General features: G+C 34.6%; 2 protein-coding genes across 3 annotated transcripts in view; one reads left to right on the top strand and one right to left on the bottom strand.

Annotated features, from left to right (window-relative positions):
• bicdl1 (BICD family like cargo adaptor 1) overlaps positions 1 to 4,406 on the top strand; it is a 51,629-nt gene extending 47,223 nt beyond the window's left edge. The window contains exons 10-11 of one of the 2 annotated variants that reach the window (XM_016570841.1): positions 472 to 592; positions 3,904 to 4,406. In XM_016570841.1, coding sequence (XP_016426327.1) covers positions 472 to 592; positions 3,904 to 4,071 — 289 coding nt within the window. In that variant the 3' untranslated portion in view covers positions 4,072 to 4,406. The remainder of the gene's footprint in view (positions 1 to 471; positions 593 to 3,903) is intronic. The other variant, XM_016570842.1, reaches the window with a different exon arrangement.
• Positions 4,407 to 11,295: 6,889 nt separating this feature from the next.
• rab35b (RAB35, member RAS oncogene family b) overlaps positions 11,296 to 16,401 on the bottom strand; it is a 10,138-nt gene continuing 5,032 nt past the window's right edge. The window contains exons 2-6 of the mRNA XM_016570840.1: positions 15,487 to 15,537; positions 14,321 to 14,444; positions 12,484 to 12,608; positions 12,045 to 12,169; positions 11,296 to 11,662 (exon numbers count right to left, since the gene is read on the bottom strand). Coding sequence (XP_016426326.1) covers positions 11,534 to 11,662; positions 12,045 to 12,169; positions 12,484 to 12,608; positions 14,321 to 14,444; positions 15,487 to 15,537 — 554 coding nt within the window. The 3' untranslated portion in view covers positions 11,296 to 11,533. The remainder of the gene's footprint in view (positions 11,663 to 12,044; positions 12,170 to 12,483; positions 12,609 to 14,320; positions 14,445 to 15,486; positions 15,538 to 16,401) is intronic.

Raw genomic sequence — 16,401 nt, 5'->3', positions numbered from 1 at the left:
GCAATAGGGATTTCGCCTAGGGCGTCAAATTGGCTAGAAAGGCCCTGATTACAAGTGCACATTTAATACAATCAAGCACACGTGTTTGTCACTCATTCTGCACAGCTACAGATGTGAATGATTCCTCAAATGGTGGATTTACTATTTTACCAGTAAGCGACTGCATATACCAATAAAGTAACACCATTAACCACAAAAAATTTTTTTTTCATTTTTCATTTTTAGAAGGGAATTAAGTCATTATTTAGTATCGTTATGAACTCATTTTCCTTGTGAGAACATCTCAAAGGGTCATTTTTAGCAATTGTGTACAGCTAGATTAGACACAGAAAGAGAGAATCTTTTAGAAGATGTCTTGAGGTTTTTATACATATCAGTGCAGCCTGTACCTGTGACCTCATTCTGCCAATCACAACATTAACCTCAGATGCTGTTCTGTGACTCTTTTGCTCCTTCTTTTCCCCGTTACAGGAAGAAAGCTGTGGAGATGGAGCTGGCGAAGTGTAAGATAGACATCATGTCTTTGAACAGTCAGCTGTTGGATGCGATACAGCAGAAACTCAACCTGTCTCAGCAGTTAGAAGCCTGGCAGGTTGGTTTCACTCACACACATCAGTGCACACGAAACCCCTCTGACCCCAGATCAGATCAGCCTGAAAGAAAATGATCAGTCAAAAAGCTGATGTGCATATAAAGTGCACTCTTTCAACAGCCTGGGTTTCTGCAAGTATCAAAAAAAAAGTGAATGCAAACCCTAGCCAATCAAGAGAAATTTCATACATCATAACACAAGTACCAGGGATATCATTATTAACTAAAACCATATAAAATAAACATTAAGTAAAGTAAAATATTATGACAGCTAAACTTATTTTATTTCAACTAAATTAAAAAAACTAAATATAAAAACTAGACATATTAAAAAAACGAATAAAATGATAAAAAATTCATAACAAAATAACTGAAAGTTTAAAATTAAAATAAAAACAGAAAATCTATTGAAGTGATTTCAAATATAGACAAACACTATAATAGGGCGTGGCTGACTCTTAACTTTTATAAAGAATATCTCTTTGGATTTGAGACTTTAGTCTTTGCAACTTTACAGATCTTCTTTATGCACCAAGAGCTTGTATCACTCCAAAGAGAAAGGAAAACTTGAAATCGCATCATATGACCCCTTTAAGACGGAGCTAATCTTCTAGCAAACAATTCATAAATGCACGCTATTTTAACAAAAGAAATGTTTTGTCATTTTCAAAAGTCAAAACGTACTAAAATGAATTCTTGTTTTTAGATGACTGTTAATGTTAATCAATACTCAAATATATATTTAGTCACTGTTTTAGGCTACTATTGTACATGACGTCGGTTGGTTGTATTTATATGTATAGAAATATCAGCTGCACAGACAATAAATACAACTTAGAAAAAAAGACAATTTTGTATATGGGTCACGGACGAAAAGGGGTTTTCAAGCATCAAAAAAATAAAAGGTTAATACAGCTTTAAATTGTGTTTTTTGCCATTTGTTTTTAATAATTTAAAATATAATAAAATTTAGTATGATCAACATTTTCTTTTATATATTTTAATAAGTACAGGTCAGAATAAGTAGTTTCATTTTTAAATAAATATATCTGTTACTCTGAATGGCGATTATTATTTCACCCATATTTTGACATTTTATTTTCACAAAAGGTATTTGAAGTATTAAAGTAGACACTTTACTTGGATTTAATATGCTTTCTATGTATATAAGATTACAAGTCTTGCGTTTGACCCATATGCAATTAAAGAGTCTTTAAAGGGATAGTTCACCCAAAAATTAAAATTCTGTCATTAATTACTCACCCTCGTGTTGTTCCAAACCCGTAAGACCTTCGTTCATCTTCGGAACACAAATTAAGATATTTTTGATGAAATCTGAGAGCTCTCTGACCCTCCCATAGACAGCAAGGTAACTACCACGATCAAGGTCCAGAAAAGTACCAAGATGATCGACAAAGTAGTCCGTGTGACATCAGTGGTTCAACTGTAAAGTTACGAAGCTACGAGAATACTTTTTTGCGCAAAGAAAACAAAAATAACGACTTTATTCCACATTTTCGTCTCTACTGCGGTTGAACAGTTGAACCACTGATGTCACATGGACTACTTTGTTGATCATCTTGGTACTTTTCTGGACCTTGAACGTGGTAGTTACCTTGCTGTCTATGGGAAGGTCAGAGAGCCCTCAGATTCCGCAACAGTTTTGTTTTATTTTTTTATTCACTTATTTTATTATTTTTATAGTATTTATTAATAGTTTGAATTAGCTTTTACTTTTTTTTTTCAATTTTAATTTTAGTTTAGGCTTTAGTAATTTTGTGTTTTTGTCATTTTCATTTGTTTTTAATTTGCTATGTGCTTCTGTCACTTTTATTATTTAAAAAAAAATTTTATTTAAATATATTTAGTTAATTTTTTCCCCCCAGTTTTTTATTTTGGTAATATACTAAGAAAAAATATAACATTACAAAATTACTGAAATATATACATATATTCTATTTTATTAGTGTAATCCCCGTGTATGAAATGTGCTATATAGATAAACTTGCCTTGCCTTAAATTTCCTGATAAAAATTATATTAAAAATGGACTTTTGTACTTGACAGCCTTTCTAAAATACTATCAATAGTAAATAAATGTCAGTTAACATTCATATTATAAAGACTACAGCAATAATCAAATAATGATAGATTAGAAAGTTGGATCCCTGATGGATAAAATGATTTCCAGCCATAGTTTTGAAGGAAAAGATGTCACGTTACAGACGTAAAATGGTTTGTAAGTGCAGTTTCATGTTGAGTGTATGAACGTGTGTCATCTCTTCCTCTCAGTTCAGTCTTCCTCATATTACATCAGAGATAAACTCTGTCGCTCTTTCTCACCCGCGTCCCGTGAATGTGTGTTTAACTCTTAGCTTCCCTTCTCTCTCCCGCCTGCAGTTTGCCTCCTCAGGGCTGTTCACTGTGTGGCTCTTGTGGTTTCTGATCTAGTGGCCTTTCTCAGCTTCCATACAGACCCCTTCTCCCCTATGATAACTCCCTCCTGCCTTAGAGGTGAGCTCGGCTTCACCGTCCAACCCGTATCCATGTTCACAAGGTCACGAGGTCACCGTTCATGTCATCGTGCTGTGGTGCTTCAGGCCATTTTCACACTAGAACAAACATCAAAACCATTAGAACCAGCAGTGTGTTATTTTAGTTCTATTTACATATTTTATAGCATTTATTAATATTTTAGCTTTTACTTTTTTTCAATTTTAATTTTAGTTTAGGCTTTAGTCATTTTCATTTGTTTTTAATTTGCAACAGTTTTGTTTTATTTTTTTATTCACTTTATTTATTATTTTTATAGTATTTATTAATAGTTTGAATTAGCTTTTACTTTTTTTTTTCAATTTTAATTTTAGTTTAGGCTTTAGTAATTTTGTGTTTTTGTCATTTTCATTTGTTTTTAATTTGCTATGTGCTGCAACAGTTTTGTTTTATTTTTTTATTCACTTATTTTATTATTTTTATAGTATTTATTAATAGTTTGAATTAGCTTTTATTTTTATACTTTCAGTTTTAATTTTATTTTAGGTTTTGTTATGTGCATTTGTCAGTTTTTATTTTTTCTATATAGCTTTAATTTATTTTTATTTTAATTTTAACAATGTTAGTACTTTAACTTAAACTTTATATTTCAGAAAGTTGCCAAGGCATTTCTAATTTCTAAGGGGATTGAGTTCTGGTTCAGACCAAACAATGTAAGAGAAGTGTGAAAACAGGACTCATGTTCATCCATTCTCACTCAGCTCAAACTGGCTCTGTTCTATCTTCAGATGAAGCCCTGATGTCTGTTTCTCTCTCGCAGGATGATATGCACAGAGTTATCGATCAACAACTGATGGATAAACACCAGGAGGAGTGGAAGGATCCTCCATACTCCTTCAACGGGTCACGAGGAGGAGCTCCATCCAGACGAGCACATCGCCTCTCGGACGGAGACAAGCGCCTCTTTTCATTCTTCAAGAAGAACTGAGATTACCTGAAGACATGGAGGAAGAGAGTGTGAGAACAGACGTGAGAGAAGGGTACAACAAACCAAGTCGAAATCACTAGATCAGTGGTTCTCAACTGGTTTTAATCATCAAAAACCAAAATTATTTATTGTACAGAAATAACAAAAAAATCCTTAAAATACAACTCTGAAATGCATTAATTAGTCGCATCAATTTCAGATAAAAATTTAGATTCATGCATTTGAATTGCATATAAATTTCCATCCATTTGGACACATATACTAATAAATCTAATGTGATGCATATTTATCAGTCAAACATAAATGAAATAGGTTTCTGAAAAAGATTTCTATAATTTTACAAACACAGTAACCAGGTTTATACATTGATCATTAATAAATCAAAATCGTTTCAATCTCATACATTTTAACAAACTGAATATTGCTCGTTCATAATTGAACTTTTTTATACTTTTTAACTAAATTAATTTCATTGTTTTCACAATGAACAGAGGCAATTAAAATAAATGCATTTTGAAAATATAATATGAAATAAAATCAAATAGATGCAAATGTATAATAATAAACTATGCTATGCTGTTTCTGAGAGCAGAAATCTTTTTCATTTGTTTAGTTTTTTAGTTTGTTTATATTAAAACTGTGCAATCCAAATAGATTTGTTGATAATATATTTATGAACCTGCTATTGTGTATTTAAAACATTCAGTTCAGTTAGTACTATTACAGAAAGCTGACCTGTTTCATTTATGTATGACTGACCAATGGAAATGTTATGCAATTTATGCAAATACATAAATCTTCAATTTAAGATCAAATATTTTGGTAATACTTAAAGTCTGTATATATGTGACCATGGACCACAAAACCAGTCATAAGGGTCAATTTTTCGAAATTGAGATTTATACATCATCTGAAAGCTGAATAAATAAGCTTTCCATTGATGTATGGTTTGTTAGGATCGGACAATACAACTGTGATCGAGATACAACTATTTGAAAATCTGGAATCTGAGGATGCCAAAAAATCAAAATATTGAAAAAATCGCCTTTAAAGTTGTCCAAATGAAGTTCTTAGCAATGCATATTACCAATCAAAAATTAAGTTTTAATATATTTACGGTAGGGAATTTACAAAATATCTTCATGGAACATGATCTTTACTTAATATCCTAATGATTTTTGGCATAAAAGAAAAATCGATAATTTTGACCCATACAGTGTATTTTTGGCTGTTGCTACAAATATACCCCAGCGACTTCAGACTGCTTTTGTACTCCAGGGTCACATATAATGCATTATTAAAGTAGTTTTTTGCATTAATTTTGCCTCATAATGAGCTTTACAAGGCATAATGCACTGTATGATGTCATGAATAATATAATGCATTATAACACATGACATACAAACCTTCAAATATTATAAAGCATTTTAGTTTTGGTTACAATTTTACAGTTAGGTTCAATTTCTGAAAAGATATAATGCATTTCAACGTACACGTTGAATACCTTTAATATGCATTTTACATAAAGGCTTTAAGTAAAGTATTACATAGGTTTTATGTTGTCTGCATCCAATTAATTGATTGTTAAAACAGTCTTATTTTGGGTCACGAGCCACCGGTTGAGAACCACTGCACTGACAAACCGAGTTCTCTGATGGCTTTGAGCCGTTTTGCACTTTATCTGTACCCACAATCCTCCCTCAGAAAGCTTTAGGAGCAGAACACAAATCTCGTCTGATAGGGTGAAGCCCTGCGGCAGGGTCTGTTCAACAGGGTTCCCAGAATTCTCCAGTCCTGTCAGAGGTCCGTTTCCCCTGCGAGTGCCTCGGAAAGCTTCTCCTCACCTCACTGCCAGAGATTCACGGAGGCACATCTGCTCACCGACCAATCACGGCATTCGCTAGAGACTCAACTCAGGATGAACTGGACTTCAGACGGTCCAGGACAAAGGTTTCAGCATCACTGTGAAGTTTCAGGCCCAGACGGAATCTGTGGACGTCTTTTGCATTTTCTGTGCTGATTTTGGGATAAAATATGAGAGTACTGCAGTATTATTTCGGACACAGATTGGGTGTGGGCCTGATTATAGATGATGTTTGAACACTGCAACTTTAAAACCAGAAACAGCTACAGACGTTCTGCTCTTGGGTTCATTCACAGAGATATTTTATATTCAAAAAAACAACAACAACTAATGAATGTAATTAACTTTCTAACAACCACACGAATATAATCTAAAGTGAACTTTCAGTAGCTGCTTAGAATCAAAAACTTATAAAAGCGCACGCAACATATACAAATAATAATGCAACAGGAAATTAGCAGCGTAAATGCGTCGTGGCTATTTTATCAAACATACCTGCTTGTTTTTAGCACATTTCTGGAGAAAATGTCCTCAGGACTGCTTGATAATAAACTTCAGGCTGTCTGCGTCACAATCTGACGCCAATGAACCAAAGAGCAGAAGTGTTGAGCTGTAACTTGTAGACCACGTCTGAAAAACTGCATTGAAAATAAGGTTTACACACGTACAAACAGTAGAAATCAGAGAGAAACACCAAACTGAAGACACCATTAGACGATAATCTCAGTCCTCAGAGATGCACTGAAACTGCGGCTGTGTTCAGAATGAAATACTACTGCGCCGTACACTACACACTGTTTTTTAAAAGACAAATAATGTGACACTGTATGCAGAATGGAACAATATTTCAAACAGCAGACAAATGCTACATTGCAGTCACCAAAAATTCCAATGTAATTTTATTTTTTTTGGTTAAAAATCTTAACATTTGTCACAAAACTGACACTACACTAGGAAAAGTCTGTAAAATAGGGCAGAGTGTTGTGTTAATACGACTTAACAGATAATGTCCTGACAGAAAATCACTAGTACCTTTTCCCACTTTTTTTTCTTACAGTGTAGAAATGTTAAAAATCATCATTGATATTACTTCCGGTTCATTTGTCACACTGTAAAGGGAAGGTCAAGTCCAGTGCATTGCATTGTGGGATACAGTATTCAATCCAGTGAGTGCTGTATATCTATACTGCACAACTGTAGTAGCTCATCTGAGTATTTTTGTATACAAAAAAATAAAAAATACTGCAGGCATAATTGCACTAGTGGTGCCACAGTAAGACACAAAAGCTAAAAGATTCATCTTTGTACCTTTATTTACCCCTACACGGTAAATGTTAGTACCTTAAATGGCTTAAATGTACATATTAGTACCTTTTTGAAAGGGTACCACCCCAAGAGACAGTCCTGTACCTTTTATTTCTGAGAGTGTACTGTAGTATGCATCTTGTATGATATTGTGAACACAGCCCAGGTCATTTCTAGTGTGTACTTCCTCCAGCCTATGAGAATGAAGGGAGCGCTTGTGTCCTGATCGCGAGGAGCTGTGTGTTTTCTGTCTCGTGTTCGGTGTGTGTGAGTGTGTGTGTTTTTGGGTTCAGTCAGTGAAAGTCGGGCAGATTTTGAGTAAAGCTATGCAGCTGTCTCCTTTCTCGCAGAGTTTTGGTTCGGAGAAACCCAAAGAGTGATTTTTTTTATACGTACAAAGACACAAACAGGTTTGGAATAATAAAAAAAAAGGAATCAATATATTTGTAAATGTATAACTTTTCAAAAAAAAAAAAAAAAAAGGAATCACTATATTTGTAAATGTATAACTTTTGAATTGTAAAATCGACTTTTTTTAGAACAATCTCCATGTAAGCGCTTGTCTGTCGTGTAGTCTGGTTTGTAAGTGTTTCTGGAGGATTCGCTGGAATCGCTGTCTGATCAGAACTGAATGTAAACTATCTGAAAACTCTCCATCCAGACCCAATACATCACACTGCTCCATTAGTAATTTTATATCGATCAGATCAATGTGAAATTAGATCTGGTCCGCAGGAGAGGTACTACAGGTCAACAGAGCTAAAGTTTCATTTGAACAAAGTTACATGCAGTGTTGGGCAAGTTTCTCTAAAACAGTAATCCATTAGTATTTACAAATTATTGCTATTTAAAAATCATTACTATTTACAAATGACATCTTCAATAGTGTAACTACAGTAGTCAACATTTGAAGTGGATCAGAGAAGTTCATCAAAGTTGTCCTAAGACAAGAACGGGTATTGTTTTGGTTTTAGGACAACTTTGATGAAAGGTTTTGATCCACTTCAAATGTTGACTACTGTAGGTTACTGTACTAATTACTCTCTCATTAATACTTTCTAAATCCCATATCAACCTCGACCAGTTAAACAATACAAGGACAGACATGAAAATTATTCTTGAACTGACCAAATTATTTAAAGGGAGGTTACATTAAAAACATTCATTTTAACATTAGAAGTTAAAGTTGGATGTTAAATCCACTAGTTTTAGACATCAGAAGTAACTGCAATTAAAAGGGATTACAGAAAGTAACCCCTTCACATTTTTTCTTGGGAAAAGTAATTAAATTACAGTAACTATTTACTTAGTAATGCATTACACTAAACACTGCTCATATGAATATTTATGCTCATATGAACTTTTTAATATGCAAATTTAATACAGAAATTTTAACAAATTTGTGTATTATAATAAAGTGATTAAAATTACACAGAAAACAACTCCAGTGGTTGGCAAATCAGAATATTTAAAGGGGTCATATAATGCTACATGCACTTTTACAAGTTGTTTGAACTGAAATGTGTGTTGGCAGTGTGTGTACACAACCACCCTAAAATGATAAAAATCACGCCCCTTACTGCTGATTGGCTACAAGTTTGTTTTGCTACTCGGCCCGAATCAGTTTTCTAAAGCGTTTTTGAAAAATCGCTTACCCCACCTTTAACAAAATGAATGCATAAAAATGTGTATTTGGGCACTTTCAAAAGATAAAATTCCTCTAAAATGCTTATTGAAAAGTGGCTAAAAAAATCAGCTGACATTTAAATATCACTGAAGCAAAATCTCACTTACCTTTAATTTACTCCAATTACATTTAATGCCACTTTTGGAAATTGCATTTGAAAGATCCAAACTGATGCAAAAAAAGGATCAGATAATTTATAATTATTTTGGATGTTTTCTTTAAGGCCTGGAGTGCTTCTCCTGTCTGAAACACACTGTTATATTAGCAGTGGTTTAAATATTCCAGACAGCAGCAGCGGCTCGAATCGCTCCTCGTTTAGTGTTACTCGTCTCTCTTCCGTTGTTCTGTATGTAAAAACATTTCAATGTCTTTTCTTTAGATTTTCTTGTGTTTCACACACTGTTCTGTAAACGTCTCGTTATGTTGACTTTGTACTGCTGTCCTTTTGCCATTTAAACACTGTTTTTGCAAGTCTCTCCAGTCTGTGTCTTGAATGTGATTTTCCCCACAGTCATCTCCCATTTTTACAAAAACTCCCTCAAACGAGCAGCACTAGTTCTTTTATCACTAGTTCTTCATGCATGTGAGTGGATGTGCACGTCTTTCTATGTATATTTCATTCATAAGACAAAAACAAGTTGTTTGAATATGATCACTGGATGTTCGATAAATTATTTTAATATAAATATTGAGTATTAAGCAATTCTATCCTGATCCTGTTGGGTCTGATTGTGATTCAAACAGCTTATTTTACATAGAATAAAAGAGGCAGAGTTCAATAGCTATCTGAGTAAATAATATTGTATAAAACAAATATGAATGGTTCTCACCAGCCTCATTAGTGCCAAGTTTCCTTCCTTAAATGCACTTTCTAAAAATCAACATTCATATATCTATTCAAACACTTTATCTTTGCAGTAAATCTCAAAAATGGCTGCTGAAATACAACTTCATATCAACATGAACCTCGCTACGTTTATAGTAAATATGATACACTTAAGTCTGAATTATTCATGCGGATTGCTTGATCTGTTACTTCTTTGAACAAAACCAGAAAAAGTGTCAAATGGACTTCAAGCGAATTATCACACAGCTAATATATCGCATTTTGTAAAATTCTTCACTTCCAGACAAAGACTGCAGACAAAAGTGTATGTATCTGTACATTTGTAAGTAATGCCGTGGTAAACATGTAAACAAGGCAGATTTTGTACTTTCCATAAGGTGTTTGCCATTTATACTCATAGTGAGTTTGATCCGGGGTTTTTATAATTATTAAATTCTTATTTTTTCAACAGATTCCTTTAAAATACCAAGTTATATACAAATGCAGACAAACATATGTCCATGTTTAAAAAGCTTCCAATGTGTCACGTGGAACGCACTGTGATGTATCAGAATAAAAAAAATACAAATGCAAAATCTTCTCAATTATCAGATATTCCAGTAATAAAACTGAAGAATCGTTGCAGTCCTGCAATAAACATTAAGAAAGAGCAAAGCTACTGTCAAAGGAGCTCTGCTGTCCACATCATGAAGACCCGAAGCCTGAACTAATGCAGTGAATCTCATAAAAACATGTAAATCTAAAAGGCAAATAGAAATGATAATTTGCATGAAAAAATGAAGCCTATTTTAGGACCATTACGTAGTTTTTTTTTTAATTGACTTCATTTTCATGATGATTCATGCTAATGCTCTTTTTAATGCACATTACTGAAAAGCATCCAGATGTTTAAATTCTCATTATATTCTTATTACTATAATAGTCATTTTTAATGTACTACAGCAAAAAAATGACTGTTACAATGATTTCTTTAAATAAGCATCAATTGAATACAGCACAACAAATACTATGATAATATATGATTACTTTACAATGTATAAACATCAAATTTCATCAAGAATTTGGCATGAAATGTGCTTGATCCTAAACAAAGTCTTCATTTTCTTTATGCAAAATATAAATGATTTTTAAATGTGACCTGGAGATGTTTTTTGTGAGATTCACTCAATGAAAGGAAGGAACGGGTTTGAGGAATAACAAAAGATCCAATCAGAGAATGAAAACACATGATGGATCACTAATGTCTAAAATTACCTAAAAAAAAGTTGTTGGCATCTGTCTCCGACTGAGTCCATGGTGAGTAAATGTCTGTATTTGTATGATTTCATTAAAAAAAAAAAAAACGGGGGAAAAGGCCCAAATTGTTCTTGCAGAAAAAAAAACACTGGCATTCCACAAAAAAGAGAAGCAAAATAAAGAAGAAAATAAAAATCTCTCCTGAGATGGTGGATAATAGAGATATATAATCACTGAAGAGTAATTCTGAAAGCATACAGAAACCTGCACGGTTTGGCGATCACGTCAGCTTGCTGGTCCTTCAATAAAGGAGGAGGATCTTTTATTAAATATCACGAATTCCACATAAAACTCCTCGACTCTCATAAAATCTGTACATTTTCTTTTAAAAAGTCTTTGTGGTTTGTCTCGGTCCAGAAAGGACTGCATTTGTCCGCACTGTGTTTTTGTGAAATCTTAACTGAGATGATCACAGTCCGTCTTCGTGTGCAGACCGCCGTGCAGAGGAACGTCTGTTCGTCCACTAGCAGCATTTTTTCTTTCGTTTGCTATTCTTGCTGAGTTTAATCACATCGTTCTGCTGCTGTTGCTGCTGTTTGGCCACAGACTCTTTCTTTGCCCGGAGCACCAGCTCTGTGATGCAGTTAAACATCTACACAAAGACCAGAAACACACACGGATATGTTATTGCACCCTCCAAAACTGATTCTAATAAAGATTAACACACTTTATACAACATATATGGCTCTAAAATCTGATTAGATGAGCCGCGTTTGAAGTCACTGTAAAATAGATGTCACACAGAGACATATATCAGGTAATTAAAATTTAGTTTTGACTACTTTCAAATAGAGATGTGCACAAGTGATTGATTATTCAAGTGTTCATTCTGTGAAATATGAAACTAAATACTCTAGGGCGGAGCAAAAGTAGCCTACATGTTAGAGAGTTTTCCAGACCTGACACATAAGTGAGTTTTAGGTGTTTCACAGCACAATCTGAATGGTCCCAATACAGAGCCCTGAGGAACTCACCTCCTCCACGTTGATGTTCTCTTTTGCACTCGTCTCAAACAGACTGATGCCCATCTGCTCAGCAAACTTCTGTGCGTCATTCGTCTCCACAACCTTAGAGCTTGGATCATCATTTTTATTGCCCACTGAAGGGAGAAAATGTAGACAGATATTAATATAGAATTCACCATTCGATTGACTTTGTCAAGTCTGCTAATTCATGTACTAAAGGGTTCATATCATGGAAGTAACATCACAACCATGGGCTCATTAACATATGACTACTCACAATGTGAATTAACACCATATTTCATATGCAAAGATATTAGCCAATCAAAACAGTGGTCATTTACAAATAGAACTCGACTTGAAAATAAATAAAAAACAAAATAAAATGACATACATAAAATAATAAAAAATTTAATAAAATGTAACATGCAACATTTACTGGAGAACTCACCTAATATTCGACAGACGTCATCGCAGTTCTGGTTTATTTCATGCAGCCATCGTTTGACATTGACAAAGGACTCGGCACTGGTGACATCATACACTACTATGACCCCATGGGTTCCTCTGTAATACCTGAGAATGAAAATAAGGAGTTTTAAAGAGTTCAGCTTTAAAAAGCACAGGCCGTCTTCTGTCTCCAAACACAGACACAAAGACATGCACGCACAAAGAGCTCTTTGAGAGGCCTGGAGTGACCAAACCCTTGTGTGTCATTGACCGAGCATGTCACAGTTCTATCACTGCCCTTAATAACAGATCAAAACCTCACATAAACATGCATGACCGTACATACACACTAATGAGACACTAATGAAGCGGCATACATTCCCTTGTTAGCTACTTAATGACCAACCGGCTTCAGGCCATTGCACACTTTAACTACGTCGCCACATTAACACAAGACCAAAACTTACAAAAAAAGTGTCTTTGCATTTTGACAGACATTAAAGTTGTTTGAAGTCTTAAATATTTTAATGTAAGGCATAATTCTGAGGATTTTTGCAGGTTTTATGAAGTAAATTTAAGACTTTTTAAGACCAAGAAAATGTAAGAAATAAATTGAATGGAACATTCAATATGTCAATATGGTCTCTAAATGTCTTGTATTATCAACGCTTAAAAGAAAAAAGAAAAAAACTTTCCAATAAATCTATTACTTTTCACTTACTTTACTACACAAAAAAGGGCTTGAATAGCTCTCCTCCCAACCACTAGAATATGGAAATAGCTTTCACTGCATCTTCTGATCACACTGCAAAAATGTGTAGGCCTATTTGTGCCTTGTTCTCCAGTGCAAATTCTTAAAAAGATTCTTAAATCAAGATGCATTTCCTTGAGAAGCAAAATAACAAATTAAGTCTTGTTTATGAGAAATCTATCTATCAAAATTAAGTACTTAAAACAAAGTTGTCAATGGGCTCAGAAATATCAACTTAATTCAAATGGAAAACAAGTTTTTTATATTCCACTGGCAGATATTTGTTCTTGTTTTGGGCATAAACTCATTCAACTTTGTTCAGTTTCTCAGAAAACAAGACCTCATTTCTTCATTTTACATCTCAAGTAAATGTATCTCGATTTAAAGATGTTTAGATATTGGAAAACAAAACAACAATAGTAAGGAAGTCATAAGACCTGCAGTACTCTGATTTCTCAGGTAAAGCTGCAATTGAAACTTAAGCTAGCTATTAATTAAATGTACTTTAAGAAGCAAAACCTGTATGATAGCTTCTACACAAACCAAGTTTATTACGTAATGGTGTGTGCTTCAGGAAATGTAAGATACATCCAAACATCACAACAAATAAATCCTCTTGCCACAGGAACTGTGAACTTAAAGCCCAAGGACAGCTTCAGTCCCAGAGTGCCGATGGTAGACACTGATCCTCAGTCAAACAGCGGCTATAAAACGTTACAGCACTAATTAGGAACTTCAAACAGATTCCCTGAAGCGTTCTGTTAGCAACATTAACACAGCCACGCTGGCACACACAACACCCACAAACAAAGATGTCTTGGAGCATTATTTTCAATGTCTTAGAATGTTATTACTGAAACTAAGAATGAAAGCACCATTTCTATTCAAATAGAAATACCATAAAGAATTTATTCAGACCAAGGAAGATTTATTCTTCCTGTACTAAACTTTCTTTGAGCACATTTCTGACCCTTTGTATTATGATTTATTCTGAAATATGAAAAGCACATGCATGTGCACATCATAGAACATACATAGGATACGTTCAGCTCAGCAGTAGTTTGATAATGTCATGCGTTTGACTCACGTAGATGTGATGGTTCGGAATCGCTCTTGTCCGGCTGTGTCCCATATCTGCAGCTTCACCTTCTCTCCATTAATCTCCACCGTCCGGATCTTGAAGTCGACTCCTATAGTGGTGATGTAACTACCTACAACACAAAGCAACACCAAAGAGCATGCATTGAATATGCCATCATAATAGATTAGCTTGGGCTTTTTCTAGTCCTTTAACTCTGGTCTGTGAGTGAGCGTATATGCATTCAGGGGGCGTGGCTTTGGACGGCGATTGCAGGGAGGGTGGGACATTCGCTTTCAGTGCTATCAGGCTAAAGTTAGCATTTTCCAAGATCTCCTATTGCGCCTTTAAGTCCTGAAGAATATTTTAGGAACACCACACTGTTGGCCTACATAGAGCTTATGCATCACACGACCCATTATTAGACATGATAATATGACAATGATTTCAGTTCGAGCAAAAATACTGTAAAATTTGTATTGATGTGTAATATTATTACAATTTGAAATAACTTTTCTATTTGAAAATATTTGAAAATGTAATTTATTCCTGTGATGCAAAGCATCATTACTCCAATTTTCAGTGTCACATGATCCATCAGAAGCCATTCTAATATGCTGATTTGCTGCTCAAGAAACATTTCTGATGATTATCAATGTTGAAAACAGTTGTGCTGCTTCATATTTTTGTGGAAACTGAGATACATTTTATTTTTCAGGATTCTTTGATGAATAGAAAGCTCAAAAGAACAGCATTTAAAATAGAAATCTATGGTATAAATGTCTTTACTCTCACTTTTAATCAATTTAATGCATCCTTTGCTGAAAAGCATTAACTTCTTTACTGACCCCATAATTTTGAATGGTAGTGTATCATTCATAAACTTATTTGATTTCTCTTTACAAATTAAAATAAGAGTTACTTGAATGTATTAATTTCCATAAATTAATTTCTACATTGTAGAAAATAAAAGCTGCGCAAGAACTTGGATGATTTCTCTTTTTTTAATTTAATGAACATAAGGTAGAGGACAAACTAAAATACTCTCAACACAAACAGCAGCTGTAACAGGCCATCTTCACGCTCTTGGCTTCAGAAAATCTCAGGACTGTCTGCACCCTTCAAGCATGATAATAAATCAGACAGATGACGCCGGACATGTTCATGCATCTTACCTGAAAAAGTGTTGTCTGCAAAGCGCAGGAGAAGACTGCTCTTTCCAACACCTGGAACGACAGACAGACAACAAACAAAGAATGAGGAAAAACCACGCAACATATGATGCAGCAGATTTCAGCTGGCTCCAGCAAACCAGACAAAAGCTCTGGACTAACGCCTGCTCACCGTTAACATTCACCATGTGGTTTCTCACACAGCTTTCAGATTTACTGCTTAGAGACAAAACCTAAACTCTGAGAAACATGATGTCCTCACTGAGACGCTTTCCTTAAAGGAGTCATATGACACTGCTGTGTATTTGGTGTAACGCAATGTGTTTATGTGGTTTAAGGTTCAAAAAACACATTATTTTCCATATACTGTACATTATTGTTTCTCCTCTATGCCCCGCCTTTCTGAAACGCGTCGATTTTTACAAAGCTCATCGGTCTGAAAAGCGAGGTGTGCTGTGATTGGCCAGCTATCCAGTGCATTGTGATTGGCCAAATACCTCAAGCGTGTGACGGAAATTTTACGCCCCTCACCATACTGTGATGCCGTGTCCGGCCGGAGCGACGAGACAAAAACATTAAAACCCATTACAAACGAGGCATTTGTTGCATCCAGTGGGGACATAATTACTGATTATAATGCCTTCTACTGTCTTTTTACACGTTGCGTTGCATATCGCGCCACGTAAACATAAAACCATGCTGTGATCGGAGAAACGACAAACAACAAGCGCTACTCTACACTGCTCAAAACTAGCGTTTGAATTGTCTGTGGCAAATCCTTTAAATATGAAAACGTACTTACAGGCTGTGAGTCAGCATTATTTGTCAGAACACCAAAGTTGGAACTGCCCCACTTTATAGAAACATTATGTCCTCTTTTGGAAGGCCAAACAAAGTAGTTTCACTTTCACAACAAAA

Source organism: Sinocyclocheilus rhinocerous, unplaced genomic scaffold (assembly GCF_001515625.1).
Source record: "Sinocyclocheilus rhinocerous isolate Xijiao unplaced genomic scaffold, SAMN03320098_v1.1 scaffold1223, whole genome shotgun sequence".
Classification (NCBI taxonomy): Eukaryota; Metazoa; Chordata; class Actinopteri; order Cypriniformes; family Cyprinidae; genus Sinocyclocheilus; species Sinocyclocheilus rhinocerous.
This window is presented reverse-complemented; position numbering and strand designations above follow the sequence as displayed.